The following is a 27,701-nucleotide window of genomic DNA, read 5'->3' on the forward strand; positions in this document are numbered from 1 at the left end:
CCCTGACCCCTTAGCAGAAAGCATAATGTTTCCACCTCCATGTTTGACAGTGGGGATGGAGTTCTTGGGGTCATATGTAGCTTTCCTCCTCCTCCAAACACAGCAAATTAAGTGGATGCCAAAGAGATCGATTTTAGTCTAATTTGACCACAACACTTTCACCCAGTTCTCCTCCGAATCATACAGATGTTCATTGGCAAACTTCAGACGGGCCTGTACATGTGCTTTCTTAAGCAGGGGACCCTGTGGCGCTGTAGGATTTCAGTTCTTCACGGCATAGTGTGTTGCCAATTGTTTTCTTGGTGACTATGGTCCCAGCTGCCTTAAGATCATCAACAAGATCCTCTCATGTAGTTCTGATTCCTCACTGTTCTCATGATCATTGAAACTCCATGAGGCGAGATCTTGCATGGAGCATCAGAACAAGGGATACTGGCAGTTATTTTGTGTTTTTCCATTTGCGAATAATCGCACAAACTGTTGTCATGTTCTCGCCAAGCTGCTTGGCGATGGTCTTGTAGCCCATTCCAGCCTTGTGTAGGTCTACAATCTTGTTCCTGGCATCCTTGGTCAGCTCTTTGGTCTTGGCCATGGTGGAGAGTTTGGAATCTGATTTATTTATTGGTTCTGTGGACAGGTGTCTTTTATACAGGTAACAAGCTGAGATTAGGAGTACTCCCTTTAAGAGAGTGCTCCTTAACTCAGCTCGTTACCTGTATAAAAGACACATGGGAGCCAGAATCTTGCTGATCGATAGGGGATCAAATACTTATAAATTGATTTGCATGTCAATGAGTGAAATAACTTTTGTGACATGCGTTTTTTTGTATTTTTTTTTTTTTTTGTTATTCTGTGTCTCACTCATAAAATACACCTACCATTAAAATTATATACTGATAATTTCTTTGTCAGTGGGTAAACGTTCAAAATCAGCAGGGGATCAAATACTTTTTTCCCCTCACTGTATGATCAAATTAAATTAAATGTAAACATTAAGAACACTGTGGAAAATGTTAAAGGAAAATCAAGCAGCACTATGCATGTTTTCAGTTAAGGAGATAGTGAAGAAAATCCACTTTTAGCTGATACAATGTGAAAGCAGACATATTGACGTCATGGCCACCAATAGCATATGCAGCTGCTATGGTTAATTTTAGTGTCCTGTTCCCATGAACAACAAAAATCAGTTGAACACAATTTCGGTTAGTCCCTCTGCTGTCGGTTCTCAGTGATGAAGTGCAGAAAGTACTGAGATAGTTTGCAGTTAGTCATGTCTTCCTAATTCATTTTATTGCAGACCATATATGATCAGAATAGGAACTTTGACCTAAACTGGTATGCTGGTGATCCGTATTTAAAAGACACTTTCATGTCATTAACCTACTGCCAAGCTACGTTTGTGACACAAATAAGGTATACAGTTAGGTTTTTGTTATGTGATCTGCAGGATTTAGTCCCTGAAACTCAACATATTGTATGCTCGATATACCAAAAGGCTTTATGGTATTGTGCTCAATTTTTATTGTTATTGAGTTATTGTGGATAACGTGGTCCTTCCCATCCTTGTTTGCTAGAGACTTCATCTTTCTTGTCTATGTTGTCAAGATCTCTGGACAGGGGTGACTTAAAAGTTCCCATGTCTTCAGATACAAACACAGACACAATGCGTTGGCATTGCTAGGGGGTGACTTTATGGGCTAAAGCCCTGGATGTGTTTTGTTATCTCTGTATCTTCCAGGTGACAGGATAATGGGGATTTTTTGTTTTTAAACCAGGCAGCAGCCAGTCAGAGCAGCAGGGCACATACAACTGCAGGGATTAAAGGATGGTATTGAAGATTGGCCTTGCATTTAGCCTTGAACAAGGGGTTATCACACATGAGATGGTCTAAAACCCAGAGAAGTGTTAGAACTCTTCAACACCAGTGGATACGTGTGCATACATATATATACACACACATTCAGGCATCTGTACACACATAGCCACAGATTTATAAACGTATACATAATGGAAAACATATTCATAGAAACCCATATGTTGACATATCATAGGTCTAATTATCCATCCTGCGATAAGCTGCCTGCAGACACAGTCATTATTCTCTTCTGACTGCCGAGCTCCATTTAGAAAAAAGTGTGACTTGCTGCTGTAATACATTTCTTTTGATCAAGCTCTATAAGTCACAGCATCCCGTATATATAAAAAATGGTGACTATATGTTCAAAATGAACATTCGGTGTTTCGGTATTTGGTGTATTCTGTGTTTTTCTTAAAGGGATACTATAGTCACCCAGACCACTTCAGCTCAATGAAGTGGTCTGGGTGCCAGGTCCCTCAGGTTTTAACCCTGCAGATGCAAACATAGCAGTTTCAGAGAAACTGTTTACATTGCAGGGTTAAGCCAGCCTCTAGTGGCTGTCTTCTGGACAGCCACTAGAGCCACATCTGCGATGCTGGAGGCATATTATGCCTCCATCGCGCAGAGTGTACATAAGAAAGCATTGAGACATGCTTTCCTATTGACAGCTTGAATGCACACGCAGCACTTGCCGCGCATACGCATTGGGCTCCACTGACGTCGGCAGAGGGAGCTGACATCGGCGGGGGAGGAGAGGTCACCAGCGCCGAGGGAGCCCGGCGCTGAAATAAGGTAAATTTCTGAAGGGGTTTTAACACCTTCAGAGCCACGGGAGGGGGACCCTGAGGGTGGGGGCACCCTCAGGGCACTATAATGTCAGCAAACCGCTTTGTTTTCCTGACACTATAATGATCCTTAAAGCAAATAAATAAGATGTCCTCATATGTATGGAGACAAAAGAGGTGGACAGGGAAATACAGCCAGCTCTGGTGCATTAACACTTAAAGTGCAAGAGTAGGTAAAAACACACAGTTAGCCTCTCAGCTTCTTAGGTGCCCTAGACCCGGCACCTATTATAACAGCATGTGTATTAATTAAAGGAGATACAACCCTTCTTTAAGCAGCAGCAGTAATGAGTATTCCACAACACAAGGTTTCCCAGATTAAATGTAATTTATTACAGAAATAAAAATAAATATAACGTAAACATAAGCTGTTCCACGTGGTACACAGTCCGAGACTCGTTTCACCGGTTCGGGCCGGCTTTCTTAATCGTTATTTCTACTTCTGCTGCTTCCATAGAAGAGTCCGGTCTGACTCTGCAACATTGGATGTCAGACGGCATAAAGACGGGCTAGATTATTAGCTGGACAAATATACACTCCCCCAAGCAGCGCTCGTGATTGGCAGTATCACAAATGTTGCTACACCAATTAGGTGATTCAGAGGGGTATTTAAACATGGAAGCAGCAGGAGTAGAAATACCGATCGAGAAAGCCAGACCGAACCGTGAAACGCATTTCAGACTGTGTACCATGTGGAAACGTTTTTTCAGCTTATGTATATGTTATATTTATTTTTATTTCAATAATAAATTACATTTCATCTGGGAACGTTGTGCTGTGGAATACTCATTACTGCTGCTGCTTAAAGAAGGGTTGTATCTCCTTTAATTAATACACATGCTGTTATAATAGGTGCCGGATCTAGGGAACCTAAGAAGCTGAGAGGCTAACTGTGTGTTTTTACCTACTCTTGCATTTTAAGAGTTAATGCACCAGAGCTGGCTGTATTTCCCTGTCCATCTCTTTTGTCTCCATACATATGAGCACATCTTATTTATACGCTTAAGAAGAAAAACGTTGAATACCATCTTGATATATTAAAACCCAGGTGATCGGAACAGATCAACAAACCTTCAGTTATCATTTTGATTTTATTGCTTAACCCCTTAGGGTAAGCTACTATTTTATTTTGCGCTTACCACTCGTCACTATTAGTTCACTTTGAACCATTTTGCTATGTTATTACAATAGGGTGGAGAGTACCTATATTGTGTGTAAGCTGCTTGTACCCCCATCCCCTGTGTCTCTCTATTACCCCTCTGTCTCTTTGTCCCCCTTTGCTGGTGTCTCTCTATTACCCCACCTGTCTCTGTGTCCCCCTTCCCTGGTGTCTCTCTATTACCCCACCTGTCTCTTTGTCCCCCTTCCCTGGTGTCTCTCTATTACCCCACCTGTCTCTGTGTGTCCCCCCCCCCCTTTTCCTGTGTCTCTCTATTACCCATCTCTTTGTCCCCCCAACCCCTATGTCTCTCTATTACCCCTCTGTCTCTTTGTCCCCCTTCCCTGGTGTCTCTCTATTACCCCTCTCTTTATCCCCCATCTCCTGTCTCTCTATTACCCCTCTGTCTCTTTGTCCCCCCCTTCCCTGGTGTCTCTCTATTACCCCTCTCTTTGTCCCCCCCATTCCCTGTCTCTCTATTACCCCTCTGTCTCTTTGCCCCCCCCTTCCCTGGTGTCTCTCTATTACCCCTCTCTTTATCCCCCATCCCCTGTCTCTCTATTACCCCTCTGTCTCTTTGTCCCCCCCCCCTTCCCTGGTGTCTCTCTATTACCCCTCTCTTTGTCCCCCCCCCCATTCCCTGTCTCTCTATTACCCCTCTGTCTCTTTGCCCCCCTTCCCTGGTGTCTCTCTATTACCCCTCTCTTTATCCCCCCATCCCCTGTCTCTCTATTACCCCTCTGTCTCTTTGTCCCCCCTTCCCTGGTGTCTCTCTATTACCCCTCTCTTTGTCCCCCCCCATTCCCTGTCTCTCTATTACCCCTCTGTCTCTTTGCCCCCCCTTCCCTGGTGTCTCTTTATTACCCCATCTCTTTGCCCCCCCATCCCCTGTCTCTCTATTACCCCTCTGTCTCTTTGTCCCCCCCTTCCCTGTTGTCTCTCTATTACCCCTCTCTTTGTCCCCCCATCCCCTGTCTCTCTATTACCCCTCTGTCTCTTTATTACCCCATCTCTTTGTCCCCACATCCCCTGTCTCTCTATTACCCTTCTGTCTCTTTGCCCCCCCCCCCTTCCCTGGTGTCTCTCTATTACCCCTCTCTTTGTCCCCCCATCCCCTGTCTCTCTATTACCCCTCTGTCTCTTTGCCCCCTCCCTTCCCTGGTGTCTCTTTATTACCCCATCTCTTTGTCCCCCCATCCCCTGTCTCTCTATTACCCTTCTGTCTCCTTGCCCCCCCTTCCCTGGTGTCTCTCTATTACCCCTCTCTTTGTCCCCCCATCCCCTGTCTCTCTATTACCCCTCAATCTCTGTGTCCCCCCCTTCCCCTGTGTTTCTATTACCCCTCTATTTGTCCACTATTTTTGTCCTCCCCTTCCCCTCTATTTGTCCCCCCTTCCCCTCTATTTGTCCCCCCCTTCCCCTCTATTTGCCCCCCCTTCCCCTCTTTTTGTCCCCCCCTTCCCCTATTTTTTTCTGTACCTGCTGCTACAGGAGGACTGAGGGAAGGGGCGGAGCTAACTACCATGCTCCCTCCCGGTTCCCATAATTCCCAGCATCTACACATCATAGAGTAATCCCTACTCTATGATGTGTAGATGCTGGGAATTATGGGAACCGCGAGGGAGCTTGGTAGTTAGCTCCGCCCCCTCCCTCAGTCCTCCTGTGCTGACAGCTATGCTGCTGTCAGTATCAGTGAGTGTGCTGATGGATCGCTTAGGCGGCCGCCCGGCACACTCACTGATACTGACAGCAGCATAGCTGTCAGCACAGGAGATGGGGCCGCCGGCCGCAAGGTGAGTAATCACCTCAGACTGTGCCGCTGGACTGGCCACCCGGCGGCACTGACATGCGGCCGGCGGCCGCAATATTATTACAATATAGGGAGCAGGGCTCCCTCTCTCTCTCCAGCCCCCAAGGTGCCGCGGCCCACCGGGAAATTTCCCGGTATCCCGGTGGGCCAGTCCGGCCCTGGGGCTAAGAATGCATACATGCACTCTGAGTCAGAAAGGAGAGGGAGAGAGGGAGGGAAAAGACGGGGCCAAAAGAAAATATCAGCGGAGGGGATAGGGTGGCAGGGATGGCCACAATCATTGTGAGAGGAGAGAGTCTGTTACGTGTCAGCAGTGTGCAGTGAGTGATGACAAAAAACTTAAATTATGCAGAGAATTGTTGTAAAAATGTCTGGCACCAAGCACACAATTAAAAATACCTCTGAATGTGCAGTGTTTCAAGCAGTGTTTCCAGTCTTCTACCACCATCACTTCAAAAAGCAGAAGTTAAAAATTAATTGAAAGATGAAGATTCCCCATGTCACTGAGTACTCCAGTTGGGACAAATCATTGGATTAATTTACTCAACCTGCGAATGTAGTGAATTGACTTAGGAATTGCACTTTGACCATAAAACACTAGAAAAAAAAAATCCAAGTCAGCTATTTTTCCAGTTTGTCTTTTATGGGCAACAATAACGATTGTATAGTACCAGACAATGGCCTACCTCATATGACAATAATTCCATCTTGATGCCACGCACAAGCATTTGGAACATTCATGAAATTCTGAGAAATGCCTCCTTGTAGCAATTCAAACTTTGTTTTCCACTTCCTTGCTTTGGGGTTTGTTTGATTGTTGATTAATTTAGGATAATTTAGGATAATTACTGTGTAATATGGAAGAGAATTTTCTCAATGTTATCATCTGAACATAAATCTATTTTGAATCAATCATATTGCTTGCCAAAATATAAAAAAGAAAAGAAAACAACACAACTGCCAGCGGTATAATCATCTCTTTGTAGTAATCTGCTGGATATAAGCCCAAACCTTTTTCTTGTGTGCATAAAATATATTCAAGAAACCATACCTCTACAAAAATCCAACCAAATGAAAATATTAATGTTTCAGGAACATACTTTATGTTTAGATAAAGGACATTCGGCAATGGCTAGAAAATAGCAATAATGGGGGCTACATAAAGGATAAAAATAAGGCAAACAATACACTTGAAATTATCAATGGCAATAAAAATACAAATACAAAGTATTCTAAATAATAAATACCATACTAATATAACAAGCTGTTCAAACACTTGGACAGTTTCTTCAATTCTTTAGCCAGCATATTGGCACACAAGAATTGTCATAACAATATCAAATGGCCTCCTTTATACCTACGCAGACTGACTTCATTGCTGATGTCCAACATGCCATACACAAATTCCACTCAGTAGTGCTCCAGCAAATCACTGCACATGGAGAATGCTTAAAGGCTTTAAGGGTTTCCACAAGCTTCAAAAGAGTAACCAAGACCTTCTCATCTTGGAAGAAAGAGGACACTCTGGTGACCTTGAGAACCAAGATAATTGTTGCCTTAAAAACAAACCTTAGAAAACCTGTTTAACCATATTTTAGACATACACACAGAACGCAACAACTTCATAGGTTGGACGAATATTTTAGACAAACACACAGAACACAACAACTTCAGATAAGAGCCATTTGGCCCATTTAGTCTGCCAAATTTTCTAAATACCGTACTTTAATTATCCCCTGGCCTTATCTTAAGTCTAGGATAGCCTTATGCCTATCCCATGCTTGCTTAAACTCCCTCACTGTGTTAACCTCTACCACTTCAGCTGGAAGGCTATTCCATTCGTCCACCACCCTCTCTGTCAAGTAATACACAGTTACATAGTAATCTAGGTTGAAAAAAAGACTAAAGAGACTAAAGTTCATCAAGTTCACAATTTGAAACACATTTTTTACGCAGTTAATTCAAAATATAGCAATCCCCCCCAACCCCCCCCCCCCCAATTATAGCAATTTCCAATTATGCCACAAAAAGGGAAACAAAACCTTTTTGACTCCATATTGGCAATCAGATTTCTCCTTGGATCAACAACCCATTCAAATACATATTAATCTTATCCCTCATGTTGGCACACCCTTATGACAAGGGATTGTCTTGCTACTCTGCTCAAAGACAAAGGAATCACAAATTTATTGGGACCTACACTCTAGTCTAGACTGACAGCCAAGTGGGGAGGGATTTTGGCAATCGTTAATTGCGAGACCTCTTATACTTTCCGTCCAGCTTCAGCATTGTCGCAATTACACTGCCAAACTGACTGTTGGCTGCACCTCATTTTCTTTGATAATTCATAATTCTGCCTCAAGTATCAGCTTAGACATTATCTATATTGATATCAGCACGCTGTCTCTGGAGTGCCCTTTACATCACTTCTTACCCCAAAATGACTAATCTTACTGTACTCCATGATTTACAGTTTACAGTTTTCTGGTTTGAGAACTTTAGAGCCAGCGTAACATTTTAACTTTGTTTATGTGCATAACATCACCTTATTTAAAGTCAAATTTCACAAGTGTTATTCTTTCTGTCCCATTCAGGCTACTACTCCGGTGTGATCTGCCTATGCCCCTAGAATTGAGAAATAAATTAATTTATTTAGTAAGATATGACCACAAATTGAAACTAATACTCAGTAAATTACTGCTTGCTAAGTAAAGGATTCATTATACTTGATTCATTAATATAGTTGATAAAATTATGTACACCTTATTACACCTTTATATTTATTGTCCACAATTAATTTCCTTTCACTGAACAAAAACCTGTCATACGTTCTAAATAGAACTATGACCTAACAAAATTTGTATGCAAATGTATAATTGTGTTAACGCATGGTTAGCAAATCAAGACAGTTTGAGAAATCCCATGTATTTATAGACACAAAGGAGCAAATATATGTGAATCTCAAAATAGCTAACATTATGCAATATAAACTAAGGGCAAACAATTACATCACACACGATATTCAAAAAAGTGTGATATTAATTATTTACTTACAGGGTATGAATGCACACAACAAACGATTTTGTGATTCTATGAACGCTCAATTATCAGTATAAAAGGACTAAATTGATTTACAGTAGTGAGTACTTGTGTTCTCAGCATATCCACCAGCCAAATATTTAATAATGAATGAACGCTCGTTCGTGCAAAACAAAAAAACAGAGGAGAAACCACATGAACAAGTAGTTAGAAAGAAAGGCAGAAATTAGTAAGGCAAATATTGCAGGTGTTACACAGCCTTTTTTTGTTTGTTTTGTTTGATGCTAAAATGTCTAGTTTTCGCTTCGTACCGGGATATGTTTTGTGCCTAGAGACATCATTTCATGTTGTATGCCTCAGGCATCAAAATAAAATATTACAACACAAAATGTTTCCTGTTCTACTCTTCAGGGAAATGTAAGAATCTGTTGAAAACACAGCTGCAATTTGACATCAATTCGTTCCATCCTAGACTACCTTGTAACTTGTATTTTTTTAGGCGTAACCCATGTGCATAAATAAAACCTTTTAAACCAAAAATGAACAGAAGAGAGATTCAAACTCCAGAAAAACAAATTATCTAGAACTCCAAAAGGATTATGTAAAACTTAATTTTTTTTTTAATCTGGAAAGAGAAACCACAAAATATTAAAGTAAAAAAGCAGACTGTGTACAGGGAAGAAGTCATATGGGCTACTATATATAATATGCAAAGTAATGTCTGGCTTTGCATACTGTATAAAATAGTAATAGCATGTGGATCTTAGACCAGTGGTCTTCAATCTGCGTGACGTGGCACACTGGTGTACGTCAGGTCACCTCAATGTGTGCCAAGAACATACATTCAGGGCTGCAAAAGGTTAAACACATTAATTTTAAACTTTATTGTTATAAGTGTATGCATTAAATTGACATATATTATTTAGATAGAAATATATGCTGTACAGGTTGCGCACCTTTCTAATAAAATGTGACTTTTAATAAGCCGCTTATGACTCCAAGAAAAATATAGGTTACTCTTGGGATTTGTTTTTCTCCCTGGTGGAAACAAATTGGGATCCATTGTCTTAGAGCAGTGGTTCCCAACACAGTCCTCAAGTACCCCCTAACAGTCCAGGATTTAGCGATTACCCAGTTGTGTCCAAGGTGTTAGACACAACATGGTAATCCCTAAATCCTGGACTGGTGGGGGGTACTTGAGGAAACCCTGTCTTAGAGGACTGTATACACACATACACCTAATCATACACAAACATATTCATGACCACATGCTTATTTCTTTTAGTCAAAGGGTGGTTAGTGTACAACAAGCATGTCAAACTCACGGCCCGCGGGCCACATGCAGCCCACAAGGACCCTCTTTGCGGCCAGGGCATGCTCAGTGTTATAGCAGAGTAGGCACCTGCTTTCCCCACATTTCCCTACCCTGCTAACATTTACCCGACCGGGGAGGAGGGCCACGAGGGAGCTCAGTGTTCCTGCTCCTCACTGCTCCCTCACGTGCGCCAACTGAAGTGAAGCCGGGCGCCAGAATATGATGTCATATTCTAGCACCCGGCATCACTAAACCGCACGCAGGAGCAGGAAGGACCCCAGGGAGATGTCCCCCCGTCGGCTCCATAAGGTAAGGAGCAATAAAGAAAAGTATGTGTGTGTGAGTGTGTGTGTCTGTCAGTGTCAGTGTGTGTGTGTCTGTCTGTCAGTGAGTATGTGTGTGTCTGTCAGTCAGTTAGTGTGTGTGTGTCTATCAGCAAGTATGTGTGTGTCTATAAAGAATAACCCAATAGTGTAGAATGTCAAAAAAGCAGGCCTTGACTAAATCAATAAAATAATCTCACATTAGTTGTTTGAAACCAACAACTACTGTGCAGGATGCAGCAGTTGGTATGTACTATATAATTCTAATAGAAATGCATAGCTATATAGATTTATACACCCAGGCTTCAGTTATGTATGTGGTTAGAATGTTTTAGTCATGAAAGAGGAAGAGACTATTTTCAGAAAGTTCAGTAAAAAATGACCATTTATCATTATTTTGCATTTGGTACTGTGGAAGATAATGAATATAAATGTGATTTTTTTTCTTCAATGTTCTGTCTTTTTCATATTTTATTCATTATAAATAGACAGGCAGAATAGATGGCTATATGGGTGTATGGGAGGGCCGGTGGGTGGATAGATGGATGAATGGACAGAGATATATGTATTTGCCTGTGTTTCCGTTTAATAGCACAGAGTTGAGTAGTTTTTACCGCAGTATTTCTGCTCAGTGTTGAATTGTTTCCCTAATGTGGATTGGAATGCTTTAGAATTAAAATCACCCATAATAAATTACTGTCAGCCCAATAGTCATTTTGGGCTCAATATGATTTGCAGTCTGATTTGCAGGAAATTACATTAATCATCCATTCATTCTGGCTCCCATGTGACGATGTGGGTGTAGAGTTTAAAAACACCACCACACATAATCACGCTCATCCTGCCGCACATAACGTGAGGAATGAACCAGGAACTACATTCTGTCTATTTCATGGTTCAGGCGTTCTTCTGCACAAAATATCAGCCAGTGTCCTATTTTTTCCGAAACATGTCTCTCCCCAAGACTGGAAAATTGCTAGCTTTCTCTCCTCTTTGTTTTTGCTCAAACTTGATTAACCCCTTAACACCGCAGCCAAATGTACAAGTTGTGAACAGAAAAAAATGTAAACAAACCACAGAATTTTACTATATGTCTGTTCAACAATAATTTACCTCTTTCATACTAAGTGCACCCACACTTATTATATATCATTTTGTTCAGGAGAAACAGAGCTTTCATTTCATATCAAACATTCACATATGGAACTCCATTTTATATGAATAAAATCTAAAAAACTTGAAAACTTCAATTTCAGCATGGCAATTTAACTGTTAACCCCTTAACGCCGTTACGGCGTGCTATGCCGTCACGGGTTAAGTGGGCTTTAACGCCGTTATGACGGCATAGCACGCCGTAACGGCTTGCAGCCCCAGGAGGTAAGTTATACTTACCTCCGCCGCGATCCGCTTCGGGAGGACTGCCTCACAGCCCAGGCAGCCCTCCCACGGCAAATGAGGCCCCCGGGGGCCATGTGATCGCTCTCAAAGAGCGATCACATGGCCCCCTATAGCTGGCTGTGGATATGCCAGCAGGGGGACTGTTTGAAATATCAGACAGTCCCCCTGCTGGTGGGAAGAATTAAAAAAAATAATTAGACATGTGTAAAAATAAAATAAATGCATTTTTATATATATATAATATGTATATATATTATATATATAATATATATACATATTATATATATGTAACGTCATACAAAGTGTATTTTAATATTAATATAAGTATATATATTAATATTAAAATACACTTAGAATGACATTACATATATATAATATGTATATATATTATATATATAATAGATGTACATATATATATTATATATAAATACGTATAATTAAAATAATAAATAAATTAAATAATAAAATAAATAAATAAAATATTGAAACAAAATTTAATATAAATTATATATGCATATGTAATTTCATTCTAACTGTATTTTGTTATTAATATATATATATCGGTAACAAAATACACTTAGAATGACATTCTATATATATCTATCTATATATAAAATGCAAATAACCGCAAATATATATATATAGATAAATACATATAATTACATAAAAGATTACATCAGTATACACGTAGAATTTAAATACCTATAAATGCATATATATTAAAATTCTACATGTATATTTAAATAATTTTTAACATAATTATGTGATTTGATTAATTAAAATTTGATTGACATGCATGACAACACAGGGAGAAAGTGCAGAGAATTTAATTTGCAAGCACTATATTTGACCCTGTAACTCTCCAAGACACCATAAAACCTGTACATAGGGGGTACTGTTTTACCCGGGAGACTTCGCTGAACTCAAATATTCGTGTTTCAAACTGGTAAATTGTATTACAACGATGATATTTTAAGTAAAAGTGAAGTTTTTTGCATTTTTTACAAGCGAACTGCACTTTTATGGTCTATATTATTGTTGTAATATGTTTTACTGTTTTAAAACACTAATATTTGTGTTTAGTGAAGTCTCCTGAGAATAACAGTACCCCCCATGTACAGGTTTTATGGTGTTTTGGAACGTTAGAGAGTCACATATAAGGCTTGCATTTCATTTTTTTCACATTGAAATTTGCCAGATTGGTTATGTTGCCTTTGAGAGCGTATGGTAGCCCAGGAATGAGAATTACCCCCATGATGGCATACCATTTGCAAAAGTAGACAACCCGAGGTATTGCAAGTGGGGTATGTCCAGTCTTTCTTAGTAGCCACTTAGTCACAAACACTGGCCAAATATTCGTTTTTTGCTTTTTTCACACAAAAACAAATATGAACGCTAACTTTGGCCAGTGTTTGTGACTAAGTGGCTACTAAAAAAGACTAAACATACCCCACTTTCAATACCTTGGCTTGTCTACTTTTTCAAATGGTATGCCATTATGGGGGTAATTCTCATTCCTGGGCTACCACACCGTCTCAAAGGTAACATTACCAATCTGGCAAATTTCAATTTGAAAATGTAATGTTCTATATTTGACCCTGTAACTTTCCAAAACAACATAAAACCTGTTAATGGGGGGTACTGTTTTTGCAGTAAAACCTAACAGTATTATGACATTCACAGTTAAAATGTCAGACGGAAATGCAAATTTAAAAATAAATCTTATTTTCTCACATTTTTTTTACTTTTATTCATAATAAATGATGTTCCATATATGAATAGTTAATGATAGATTAAAGCCCTGTTTCTCCTGAACAAAATGATATATAATAAGTGTGGGTGCATATAATTTGAAAGAGGGGAACTACGGGTGAACAGACACATAGCGCAAATTCCAGTTTTTGTTTACGTTTTGTTTTGATCAGAACGTGCACTATTGACTCCGTCCTGAAGGGGTTAATGTCAGAATACTGTTCGGTTTCCCTGCAATAAAACATAATATTTGTATTCAGAAATGTCTCACGATTAAAACAGTACCCCCCATGTATAGGTTTTTTTTGGGTTTTGGAACGTTATAGGGTCAAATATACAGCTTGTCCATTATTTTATTTTCTACATAGAAATTTGACAGATTGGTTTGAGTGGCCTAGGTTGCCTTTGAGACCGTTTGGCAGCCCAGAAATGAAAATTACCCCCATCATGGCATACCATTTGAAAAAGTAGACATCCCAGGGTATTCAAAATGGGGTATGCCCAGTCTTTTGTAGTAGCCACTTGGGCACAAACCCTAGCCAAAGTTAGCGTTATTTTTTTTTTTCATTTTTCACATAAAATCTGTACTTTCACTGATAATATTATTGTTAGTATATAGTTTACTGCCCTGAAACACCCCTAGTTCTGTTCAGTGATGTCTCACGAGCGCCATAGTACCCCCCATGTATAGGTTTTATGTGGTTTTTGAAAGTTACAGGGTCATATATGAGGCTTATCCATATATGCTTTTTCACATTCAAATTTGTCAGATTAGTCTGCTGTGACAAGGCCGCCTTTGAGACCATATGGCGGCCACAAAATGAAATTTACCCCCATCATGGCATACCATTTGAAAAAGTAGACATCCCAGGGTATTCAAAATGGGGTATGCCCAGTCTTTTGTAGTAGCCACTTGGGCACAAACCCTAGCCAAAGTTAGCGTTTGTTTGTTTTTTTGCATTTTTCACATAAAATCAGTACTTTCACTGATAATATTATTGTTAGTATATAGTTTACTGCCCTGAAACACCCCTAGTTCTGTTCAGTGATGTCTCACGAGCGCCATGGTACCCCCCATGTATAGGTTTTATGGGGTTTTTGAAAGTTACAGGGTCATATATGAGGCTTATCCATATATGCTTTTTCACATTCAAATTTGTCAGATTAGTCTGCTGTGACAAGGCCGCCTTTGAGACCGTATGGCGGCCACAAAATGAAATTTACCCCCATCATGGCATACCATTTGAAAAAGTAGACATCCCAGGGTATTCAAAATGGGGTATGCCCAGTCTTTTGTAGTAGCCACTTGGGCACAAACCCTAGCCAAAGTTAGCGTTTGTTTGTTTTTTTTGCATTTTTTACATAAAATCTGTAATTTCACTGATAATATTATTGTTAGTATATAGTTTACTGCCCTGAAACACCCCTAGTTCTGTTCAGTGATGTCTCACGAGCGCCATGGTACCCCCCATGTATAGGTTTTATGGGGTTTTTGAAAGTTACAGGGTCATATATGAGGCTTATCCATTTATGCTTTTTCACATTCAAATTTGTCAGATTGGTCTGCTGTGACAAGGCCGCCTTTGAGACCGTATGGCGGCCACAAAATGAAATTTACCCCATCATGGCATACCATTTGAAAAAGTAGACATCCCAGGGTATTCAAAATGGGGTATGCCCAGTCTTTTGTAGTAGCCACTTGGGCACAAACCCTAGCCAAAGTTAGCGTTTGTTTGTTTTTTTTGCATTTTTTTACATAAAATCTGTAATTTCACTGATAATATTATTGTTAGTATATAGTTTACTGCCCTGAAACACCCCTAGTTCTGTTCAGTGATGTCTCACGAGCGCCATGGTACCCCCCATGTATAGGTTTTATGTGGTTTTTGAAAGTTACAGGGTCATATATGAGGCTTATCCATATATGCTTTTTCACATTCAAATTTGTCAGATTAGTCTGCTGTGACAAGGCCGCCTTTGAGACCGTATGGCGGCCACAAAATGAAATTTACCCCCATCATGGCATACCATTTGAAAAAGTAGACATCCCAGGGTATTCAAAATGGGGTATGCCCAGTCTTTTGTAGTAGCCACTTGGGCACAAACCCTAGCCAAAGTTAGCGTTTGTTTTTTTGTTGTTGCATTTTTCACATAAAATCAGTACTTTCACTGATAATATTATTGTTAGTATATAGTTTACTGCCCTGAAACACCCCTAGTTCTGTTCAGTGATGTCTCACGAGCGCCATGGTACCCCCCATGTATAGGTTTTATGGGGTTTTTGAAAGTTACAGGGTCATATATGAGGCTTATCCATATATGCTTTTTCACATTCAAATTTGTCAGATTAGTCTGCTGTGACAAGGCCGCCTTTGAGACCGTATGGCGGCCACAAAATGAAATTTACCCCCATCATGGCATACCATTTGAAAAAGTAGACATCCCAGGGTATTCAAAATGGGGTATGCCCAGTCTTTTGTAGTAGCCACTTGGGCACAAACCCTAGCCAAAGTTAGCGTTTGTTTGTTTTTTTTGCATTTTTTACATAAAATCTGTACTTTCACTGATAATATTATTGTTAGTATATAGTTTACTGCCCTGAAACACTCCTAGTTCTGTTCAGTGATGTCTCACGAGCGCCATGGTACCCCCCATGTATAGGTTTTATGGGGTTTTGGAAAGTTACACGGTCAAATATCCGCCTGTCCATTTTTGGTTTTCAACATTGAAAATTGTCAAAGCGATTTTCTGGGCCTATCTTGCCTTTGAGAGAGCAAGGCAGCCTGGGTAATAACATTTCCACTATTATGGCATACCATTTTCAAAAGTAGGCAACCCAGAGTATTTCAAATGGTGCATTTTAAGATGTTTGGTCTAACCACTTTATCAGAAATGAAGGGCCCACATAGCGATAATAGATTTATTTGTGCTTTTTTCCACACATGAACTCACTTTTCACAGGACATTTCCTATTCCTGGTATGAGTTCTTGGAACAAAGCATCACTATTTTTTTTAACATTGTCTCCTGAATATAACAGTACCCCCATGTACTAGATTTTTTGTTTTTTGGGGGAGTCACAGGGACAAATATATGAGATGTCCATTTCAAAGTTTGAATTTTGGCAAAGTGATTTTCTGGGCCTATCTCGCTTTTGAGAGAGCATGGCAGCCTGGGTAATAACATTTCCACTATTATGGCATACCATTTTCAAAAGTAGGCAACCCAGAGTACCACAAAATGCAGACCTTGAGATGTTTGGTCTAGCCATTTTAACAGAAATGCTGGGCCCATGTAGCGATATCTACTTTTAGTTTTGTCTTTTTAATCACATAAATTGGATTTTCACTAGAAATGTCATAATCCTGGTATTAGTTAGTGCACTAAAACCTCAGTATTTTTATTGAACACGGTCTTCTGAATAGAACACATGTAAAATGTTTCAAGGTTTTTATTATACCACAGGAATAGAACAGTACCCCCACATACACTTTGATCTGAAGGCAGAGAGAGGCAGATAAATCTTTGACTCTGTAGCATTAACCCTGTGATTAGTTTTTTGCTTTTTTTTTGTGAAGGCACATTTCAAATACTACAATTGTAGTAATTTGAGTTGTTTGGTGTAGCCACTTTAGAATGGCTAGCGTAAACAGGGACAGGCCAAGGTCAGGGGAATCCAGAAGTAAGAGTAGTCGGTAAAGCAAGCCAATGGGTCGGTACAGGCAGCTAACAAAGCGTAGTCAGGACAAGCCAAGGTCAGTAATCCAGGGAAATCAAGCAAACAAACTGCCAAAGTCCCATACAGAGTGATTTAGAAGTTCAGCTCTGTATGGTAGACTTTGAAACAGTCTGCTATGCAGAGGCCGGGTTGAGATGGGCAGGTTGGGCAATAATAACTAGAGTCCTTTCGGACTCCTTTCGTGTAGCAAACACGGCACCTTTTTTGGGTATTTATTTTACGGGCGGTGGCAGGAATTCGGGAAGGGAAGTGTCTGCCACAAAGTCTTTGGAGATCTACTGATCCCAAAGTGGGATTGGGGGGCTGGGTAAATAATAAATGAGACAAAAGGCTAAGAGTGAAGTCTAGGAAAGGGCAGGACTTACCTATGACCTCTTTTTTATAGAGCACATAGGCATTGAAAATTGCAATCTGGGTCACGTAGATTGCAATTTTCTTGTACCAGGTCCTACTTTTCCGGTTCACTAGATAGGGCTGTATGCATTGGTCAGCCAAGTCTACTCCCCCCAAAAACTTGCTGTAGTCTACAACGCACTTCGGCTTTTCCAAACGCTCAGTGCTACCTCTCACAGACACTGGCACTGTACTTTCGTCATGCATTGTAGACAGCATGTATACATCCTTCCTATCTGTGAAACGAAGGGCAAGCAACTCATCCTGGCGGAGGGCTGAAGAGGAACCTCTACTACTTCTGCCTCTTGCCAGGGTTTGGGGGAAACCCCTGCGATTCTTCCTCACTGTGCCACAGGCTAGGGTTTCAAAGTAATATAAATTTTTAAATAACGGTACACTGGTATAATAATTGTCAACCCATAGCCTATATCCCTTATTCAACAAGGGAAGGATTAGATCCCAAACAATCTTGCCACTTGTACCCACAGAATCAGGGCATCCTGGTGGGTCAAGATGGCTATCCTTCCCCTGGTAAATGCGAAACGCCCATGTGTAACCAGTACAGGATTCGCATAATTTATAAAATTTAACGCCATATCGGGACCGCTTAGAGGGAATGTATTGCTTAAATAGCAGTCGACCTTTGAATTTCATAAGGGACTCATCAATTGAAATATCTTTCTCGGGGATATAATTTTCAGAAAATCTGTCTGACAGGAGTTGGATAAAGGGCCGAATTTTATAGAGCCTGTCAAACAGTGGGTCATTTCTAGGGGGACACAGTGAGTTGTCATTAAAATGAAGGAATCGCAGCAGTCGCAGATAGCGATCCCTCTGCATAACCTCAGGGAAAAGAGGTGTAGCCAGGATGCGTTGCTTGCTCCAGTAGGACCTGATACTGGGCTTTTTAACAATACCCATCATTAGGGTTAAAGCCCAAAACCGCTTCATCTCTGCGACATCCGTGGGTCTCCACATATTCCTGCGATTATGATGGGACCCCGGATGTGCAGAGAGATACTGCATAGCAAACAAATTTGTTTGCTGAGCCATGAGCTCAAATACATCATCAGACATAAAGAGCTCAAAAAAACAAATTGGCTCGCAGTCGTCCACTGTTACAGTGATGCCAGGTGTAACAGTGAACGGCGGTATTTCTGGTGCCATCATGTTTGAAGGCACCCAGTCTCCCTCTGGCATTGGGCATTCTGAGCGTCCTCTTGTGAGTGGTGGTGGGGCACCATCACTTGAGGTCTCACTCAGAGGCTCAATGTCAGAGGCTGTGATAGTGTCACTGTCTTGCAGAGTGTCACTATCACTGCCTGCCAGAATGGCATACGCCTCCTCGGCTGAGTAGCGACGTGCCATTCTAGGGGGAAAAATTAATTAAGTGAAAGGGGCTAACTAAGGGGCTAATTAATTAACTACCTGCCTAACACGCACTACCCACCCTCAAAAATAAAATAAATGTACTGATCACAGTATAGGCAGCTGCGATCAGTACTGAAAGGGTTATTTTTAAGTTTTGAAAAAAATAACCCTAAAAAAAAAAAGTCAGTCTGATCAGAGAGCCCTCTGATCACAGTGATCACTGATATAGTACCATACAGCAGATATACTGTACAGTACAGTGATCACGGCAGCGGGGGAAAGGGTAATGGAGATTTGGGTTGCTGCAACTGACACAAAGGGTCAAAAAAAATTAGAAATAATTTTTTTGACCCAAAAAAGTTTTTAAAACTGAAAGGGTTATTTTTTGATCTGTAAAAATAACCCTAAAAAAGGTCAGTCTGATCAGAGAGCCCTCTGATCACAGTGATCACTGATACAGTACTGTACAGCAGATATACTGTACAGTATAGTGATCACGGCAACGGGGAAAGGGTAATGGAGATTTGGGTTGCTGCAACTGACACAAAGGGTCAAAAAAAATTAGAAATAATTTTTTTGACCCAAAAAAGTTTTTAAAACTGAAAGGGTTATTTTTTGATCTGTAAAAATAACCCTAAAAAAGGTCAGTCTGATCAGAGAGCCCTCTGATCACAGTGATCACTGATACAGTACTGTACAGCAGATATACTGTACAGTATAGTGATCACGGCAGCGGGGAAAGGGTAATGGAGATTTGGGTTGCTGCAACTGACACAAAGGGTAAAAAAAAATTAGAAATATTTTTTTTGACCCAAAAAAGTTTTTAAAACTGAAAGGGTTATTTTTTGATCTGTAAAAATAACCCTAAAAAAGGTCAGTCTGATCAGAGAGCCCTCTGATCACAGTGATCACTGATACAGTACTGTACAGCAGATATACTGTACAGTATAGTGATCACGGCAGCGGGGAAAGGGTAATGGAGATTTGGGTTGCTGCGACTGACACAAAGGGTCAAAAAAAATTAGAAATAATTTTTTTTTATCCAAAAAATAATAATAAATAAATAAATACCCTAATCAGGTTGATCACAGTAATATGCTGTGATCAGCTCTGAAAGGGTTAAAAAAATAAAAAAATTTAAACTTTTAGAAAAGTAATAAAACTTTTCTTTTTACAGGAGCTGGAAAACAACGATGTCTCTGCCTCTCTCTCTCAGATCGAAGTGAGGTGAGGAGAGGGGCAGAGACAATGTGTCAGCCAGTGACCTGAGGTCATTGGCTGACACATGCTAACAGTGATCACAGTGACTGGCTGTCACTGTGATCACCTCCTGCAGATTGGGTAATTGACCACAGGGGGGGGAGTGCCTGGGTGGTACAAGCACTCCCCCCTACCAATCTGCAGGGGGATCATGGCGCCTGTTACATGTATCAGCCATTAGGCTGACACATGTAACACTGATCGCAGTGAGAGGCTGTCACTGCGATCAGAGTGCTTTGAGATCGCAGTGACAGCCTGTCACTGCGATCAGACTTAGCAGATCGCGGTCACTGACCCCAGGGGGACTGCCTGGGGGGCCAGGTAAGTCCCCCGACCGCGATCTGCACAAGGGGAGAGCTGCCGCCACGTGTGTCAGCCGATTTGAAATCGGCTGACACACGCTGAATACTGATCGCAGTGACAGCCTGTCACTGCGATCAGAGACTGCAGATCGCGGTCACCGGCCACAGGGGGGGTTGCCCGGGGGGCCAGGCATCCCCCCCGACCGCGATCTGCAGCGGGAGAATACCGCCGGCCACGTGGGCGGCAATAAAAGCGAGGACGTACTATTACGCCCGCCGGCGTTTAGAGCCGGTTTCTGCGTGGCGTAATAGTACGTCCTCCGGACTTAAAGGGTTAAGGAAGGAAAAACATCCCAAATTCCTTCTTTAAACTCTATGCTGGTCTAACCGCAGTATTGACTTTCTATATGTTAATACCGTATTTCACCACATAGTAGTCGACCACCGCACAATAGTCGCACCCTGGTTTTTCAGTCCAGAAATTGTTTCAAATTTAATTCATCACGTAATAGTCTCATAATTGACCATTGCTGTTTTTGTTGTTATTCTTAAAAACTAATGGCGGATCTCCTACTGATCTTATATGGAAGAGAGCGTTTATTACCTATCATCTTATTGTATTTTAGTGCATTTTATCTATGTAATACATTAAGAAATGACAGGAGGACAGGATTAGAGATTATGTTATGCATTAGAATATATGCTATGTTATGTTATTAGCAACTTTAATGTTATCAGCAACAGTTGCACAACTGTTATAAAAAACAAAACTATTTTATATAGTATTCCAAAAAATAAAACTTCACATTATTATTATTATTATTATTATGTTCTTTATATAGCTCCATCAAATTCCGCAGCGCTTTACAATGGGTGGACGAACAGACATGTAGTTGTAACCAGAAGAGTTGGACACACAGGAACAGAGGGATTGAGAGCTTACATGCTAGAGGGAGTGAGGTAAAATGACACAAAAAGGTAAGGATAGTATTAGACTAGTGACAGTTGCAGAAGAGGAATCAGTTGGGAGCTATTAACAGTTTAATTGATACGCTTTTATGAAGAAGTGGGTTTTTAACGATTTTTGGAAGGAGTGGAGACTGGGTGAGCATCTAACGGAGGAGGGAAGTGAGTTCCACAGGAACGGTGCAGCCCTCGAGAAATCTTGAAGGCGAGCATCAGAGGTGGGAGTACGGACAGAAGATAGATGTAAGTCTTCAGCAGATCGTAAGGGCCTAGACGGGACATACTTGTGTATAAGGGATAGATAGGTGGCAGCATCATTATGAAGCGATTTGAAAGCAAAAAACAGAATTTTAAATTGAGCTCTATATTTTATAGGAAGCCACACAGCATAATGGACGCACCCCAATTTTTAAGGAAAGTAATTAGGCATAAAATCTGCGACAATTATACGAGAAATACAGTAATATAAAATGGTTATAACTTTAGTTATTTCTTTATATGTTTTTGTTTATAGTGTTCAAGAAATGCTAACAGGTCAGAGGCATTGCCAGTCAATATCGCACAAAGATGCTGTTTTATCTGCATTAAACCAGCAAAGAAATGATGGGATATTATGTGATGTTACCCTTGTTGCTGAAGACCAGAAATTCCACGCTCACAAAGCAGTATTGGCAGCTTGCAGTGATTATTTCCGGGTAAGTTACACATTTTAGCGTATTTTATCATGTTAATTACTCTTTGATAATTCAAACAGTATATAACAATAGGAGCCTTGCTGTAAGTTAACCATTCAGCTGAAGAGACGGTTAAATAAAGTATTGTTTGTACCTTCTTTACCCAGTGTTACAACTGTGCTTATTAAAGTGATATTTAGTTTCTTTTTTGAATTGCTCATCATAATATATTTTATTTCTTTATTTTTAATTTAAAAAAAATCAAATGGACACTGTAGTCACCAGACCAACTACAGCTTAATGTAGCTGTTTTGGTAAGTATAATCATGCCATCCAGGCTTTTTAGAGAAAAGGCAGTGCTTACATTGCCCCCTAGGGACACCTCCAGTGGCCACTCCTCATATGGAGATGCTTCCTGTTGCAGTGCTGCATGGAGACGCTGAATTTTTCTGCATTGAATCAAAGTATTTCTATGAGGAGGTGCTGATTGGCCAAAAAGATATCTGGCCCCACCCCTATCCCGCCTCCTTGCTGATTTCCCTATGGGGAAGCATTGGATTGGCTGAAATCATAAATTCTGATGATGTCAGCAAGGAGGCGGATCAGCGGCATGACCAGCGCTAGCGGCCCTGCGCAGCCCTGGAAAAAAGATGTTTTATGGATGAAATGCTTTCCTATGGACGTTCAGCGTCTTCACACTGTAATTTTCACAGTGAGAATCGCGGACGCTCCTCTAGCGGCTGTCAATGAGACAGCCACTAGAGGCTGGATTAACCCTCAGTGAAACATAGCAGTTTCTCTGAAACTGCTATGTTTTCAGCTGCAGGGTTAAAACTAGAGGGACCTGACACCCAGACCACTTCATTGAGCTGATGTGATCTGGGTGTCTGTAGTGTAGTGGCACTGGTGTACATACCGCGGTCGCAGGGGTCGCAGCCCTGCGACCCCTGCGACCAGGTGCCCGCCGCCATGTGTTGCGGCCCCAGCCCGCGCAGAGTAAGCGCGCGTGGGGGGGGGGGGGGGCACGGATAGTTTTTTTGCACCGGGGCCCCATGGGTTGTGTGTACGCCACTGCCTATAGCGTTCATTTATTAAAAGTTTTTAAAATTGCACTTTGTTTGTTTAAGGACAGCTTATTACAAGGAAGTAATGAGGATTAACCCCTTAAGGATACAGCTTCAGAAGCTTGTCTTACCCTTAAGGACACAAGCATTTTTTTGATGGGTTCTTAACTGACAAGAAAATCCGCAAATCAAGCCTTATGATTGGCCAAAATGAGAAACCTTATCATACATTATTGCTAACACCCATATCATTATACACAAAGGGGTTTTTAACATTTTGGTGAAGCCCTGCCTCCTGGAAGAAGTAATACATGATAACAGCTCTCGGAGTCCTGTGAAGTTTCTATAGTTAGAATTTTCATAGATTAATTTGATGGGCCTATGTCTCATTTTGGGCTATTATAGCATTTTGAATGTTCAAATAAACCCACATAGGGTTTCCAATTGAGAAAGCAGACACTCCAGGGTATCTTATATGGCATATATTGTGCCTTTATTTGTCACTGTTTTTTTTTTTTTACCAATTTATGTCAATGTTTGTTTGGGCGTGATGATGAGAGGAGGGGTGATGATGAGAGGGGAGGTGATGTGAGAGGGAGGTGGATGATGGTGTGAGGGAGGGGGGTGATGTGTGAGAGGGGATGAAGTGAGAGGGGAGTGATGAGGGGGGTGATGAAGAGAGGGGGGTGATGTGTGAGGGAGGGGGTGATGTGTGATGGAGGGGTGTGATGATGAGAGGGGGGTGATGTGAGAGGGGGGATGTGTGACAGGGGTGATGTGAGAGGGAGGGGGGTGATGTGAGAAGGAGGGGGTGATGTGTGAGGAGGGGTGATGTGAGAGGGAGGGGGAGGTGATGAGAGGAAGGGGGGGTGATGGGAGAGGGGGGTGATGTGAAAGGGGGGGGGGGCTCCCTGGTGGTCCGGTGGGCATAATATCCGGTCTGGAGCTCCGCAGACCATGAATCTCGCGAGACACAATCAGAGCATTGCTGTGGTAGAGCTTGCAAGACACATGGTCTGCAGCTCTGCTCATTGCGGAGCTGCAGACCGGTGTCTGCGATGGGCGCAGGAGGGGCATCGCACACAGTGTCGGGTCCTCAGTCAGTGACCCAGGATCCGACACAGTCTGCCCCAGGCACCCACCTAGAGAGTGGCACCCGGGGCGGACTGCCCCCCTTAGTACGCCACTGCCCTCAGGGGTTGAAAAAAGAATTTGTTCACTGTATAATACTGTGATTTGTATTTTTATCACTGCAGGCAGTGATTGACTGGCAGGGAAGGGGTTCATTTTTTTTTTTTTTAGGACTGGGTGAACGGGGTGGGATTTTTTTTACTTTTTTTAAAAAAAACTTTTAAAAATGTTTTTAAAGCTTTTTTTTTACTGTTAACCCCTAGCTAGCCTAACATCAAATTCCCCAATGCCCCACTAACTTCCCCCCACCCCAGCTAGCTAAATATGTGATTTGAAATTTTTTTAATCAATTAATTAAATAAATTTAACCCCTGAGGGTTAAAAAAAAAAATAAATGTTAACCCTCGGGGGTTAAAAAAAAGAAAAAAAAGATCACAGTAAAATACTGTGATCTGAATTTTTATCACTGTAGTCAGTGATCAAATGGCAGTGAATGGGTTAATTTTAATAAAGCAGGGGAAAAGGGGGATTTAACTGTTACTTTTTTTTTGCAGGGAGAAGATCATCAGCACTGATCTGTCTCCCTGCACTTCACACTGACCGCGGAAGAGCAGGGAGGCACATCAGGAGTCCCTGCAGCACATGTGTTTGCTCTGACAGCCTGTGCCTGTGTTTGCTCTGACCAGCGCTAGCAGGCCACAGAAAATGGCAGCACACCTATAGAAATGGGGTTCCTTAACAAACTCCACAATACAATTATAGTTGATAAAAAAAAAGAGAACGAAGGTAGTAGTGCCTTTGTATTCAAATTAATAAAATTAAAATAACAAACTTCCAGATAAAACAATCCCAATAAGAAGATAGACTTATAAATGGAGCAGCAGACTTTTGCTAAAAGTTCCTAGGTCAAACACAACTTGGTATTCAATGGTACATATAAAAAAACAGAGAGAGGGACTCCAATGATACAGTATGTATATAAAATTCAATCGAGATATGTATGAGGTAGGTATTACTCACATTTACCAGAGCTAAATCCAGCTCTGGTTTGTAGGGCGTAGAGTGGTATAATCCCCACTTCTGGGATGTGTGTGGTATTCCGAACCTCCGATCGTATGGTAACAGGGGGGACCCCAACCAAGAAGATAAAAATTGCAACAAATATAGTGCTCACTATAGCTTTGAGACCAATAGTAATTATTAGAATATAAGATATATACTTACATATAACCGAGCAGACTCACTGCCCGCTGTATAGGTTGCAGGTGGTTTGATCCCCACCTTGGATTCTTTAGTCTTCCTTAGAACAGTTGGCAGAGATTTTAGGCAGTTAAATAGAATAAAAATAAATTAAATGGCAAAAAGGAATATGGAAAACCTATAAAGGTAGCCAAAATTTTCTAAATGTGTTTCGCCTCATAGGGCTTCTTCAGGTAGAAATTAGTATTGGGTACCAAGCCTGACATACAGTGATATACCCGGGATCATTTATTGGCCGAGAGTATCAGATGAAATGTGGAGGAGCACTAAAAATAAACAAACAACTAATAGGACTTAAAGGAACAGTATAGTGTTTAGAAAACAAACATGCACTCCTAACGCTACAGTGTTCTACTCACTGTTTAGATTTCTGGGCCCACCTAAATGCAATAAAGAAGACTATTATTCCTCTTATATCCTGCACCGAGATCCAGTCCCTGTCACCACTCCAATTTGTCTCCAACATCACACTAGCTTCTATTTGTCTTACCATCCAATCCAACACTTACAATCATGTAGCATCCACGAACCTCTGAGAATGGCTCTGCAGGTAAGTAAAGCTTTAACAACTCCCATAACAAATACATAAATAATTTATCTTCATGATCAATTTCTTATTTAGTGTTTTGGGTGTTGCTATAGCATTAAGGGAACCTGGAGTTCCAGATTCACTTTATGGGATTATACTATTCGTTGGGTACAGTTCTATTAAAAGCAATACATTTCTCAAGTACTCAATTTTCTTTTCGGTATTGAGAGTGTTAATGTTGGCCTCTAAACCATTTACATATCCTGTGGCGCATGCATATATCTTTCTAGGTTTATCCACAGCCAGTAAATAGCTTAGAGCAGTACTTAACCTCAAACATCTATCAGTCATTTATTTTCCATTACATCCTGTAATAATTTTCATTCATTATTTGTCATTGGCAAATGGATTGCAAAAATGTTCACATGTTCCATTATTCCCTATAGTGCAATATTTTCAGGCAGCTTCACTTTTTGTGCTGGCAGTTGAACAGCAAAAGAGACATTTTTATTTTAGTCCGATTTGTCTGTGTTTTATATTTTACTCAGTAGTATTGACTGCTCAATATCCTAAATAAACAACGTGCCTTTTTCTATTTTTTTAAAATAGTTTTTAGATTTGACAATTTTGCGCTCAAGCTTATTATAGTTCGATTGTTCCCGGTGTTTGTGTACTGGAAGTAATCTGCGATGTCTTGCACAGCCTTTTGTACTGTGGCAATGTTCTGCTGGTTAACTTGGGAGGATCCCACCAGCGTGCTAATGCGGCCTGTCAGGCCTTGTAAGTCGCCCCGGAGTGCTGTTACATCAGTTAGGATGTTCTTTTGCAGATCTGCCAATAGAATTTTCAAAACCCTGGTGGTTACCGGCTCGGCGTCTGCTCCTGTCTTACGTTACATAGTTACATAGTTACATAGTTACATAGTTAGATAGCTGAAAAGAGACTTGCGTCCATCAAGTTCAGCCTTCCTCACACCTGTTTTTTGCTGTTGATCCAAAAGAGAAGAAAAAAAAAAAAAAAACAACCCAGTTTGAAGCACAATTTTGCAACAAGCTAGGACAAAAAATTCCTTATTGACCCCAGAATGGCAGTCAGATTTATCCTTGAATCAAGCAGTTATTACCCTACATTGAAAGATTATATCCTTGAATATTCTGTCTTTGCAAGTATGCATCTAGTAGCTGTTTGAACATCTGTATGGACTCTGATAAAACCACTTCTTCAGGCAGAGAATTCCACATCCTGATTGTTCTTACAGTAAAAAAACCTTTCCTTTGCCTTAGACGAAATCTTCTTTCTTCCAGTCTAAACGCATGGCCTCGTGTCCTATGTAAAGTCCGGTTTGTGAATAGATTTCCACACAATGGTTTGTATTGGCCCCGAATATATTTGTATAATGTTATCATATCCCCTCTCAGGCGACGTTTTTCTAAACTAAATAGGTTTAAATTTGTTAACCTTTCTTCATAGCTGATATGTTCCATTCCTTTTATTAATTTTGTAGCCCGCCTCTG

General features: G+C 40.9%; 1 protein-coding gene across 2 annotated transcripts in view; it reads left to right on the top strand.

Annotated features, from left to right (window-relative positions):
• Positions 1-27,701, top strand: part of KLHL32 (kelch like family member 32) — a 308,535-nt gene that overhangs the window by 141,265 nt on the left and 139,569 nt on the right. For both annotated transcript variants that reach the window (XM_063441325.1, XM_063441326.1), the window contains one exon: positions 22,044-22,224. In XM_063441325.1, coding sequence (XP_063297395.1) covers positions 22,044-22,224 — 181 coding nt within the window. The remainder of the gene's footprint in view (positions 1-22,043; positions 22,225-27,701) is intronic.

The sequence above is a fragment of the Pelobates fuscus genome, chromosome 2 (assembly GCF_036172605.1).
Source record: "Pelobates fuscus isolate aPelFus1 chromosome 2, aPelFus1.pri, whole genome shotgun sequence".
Lineage (NCBI taxonomy): Eukaryota > Metazoa > Chordata > Amphibia > Anura > Pelobatidae > Pelobates > Pelobates fuscus.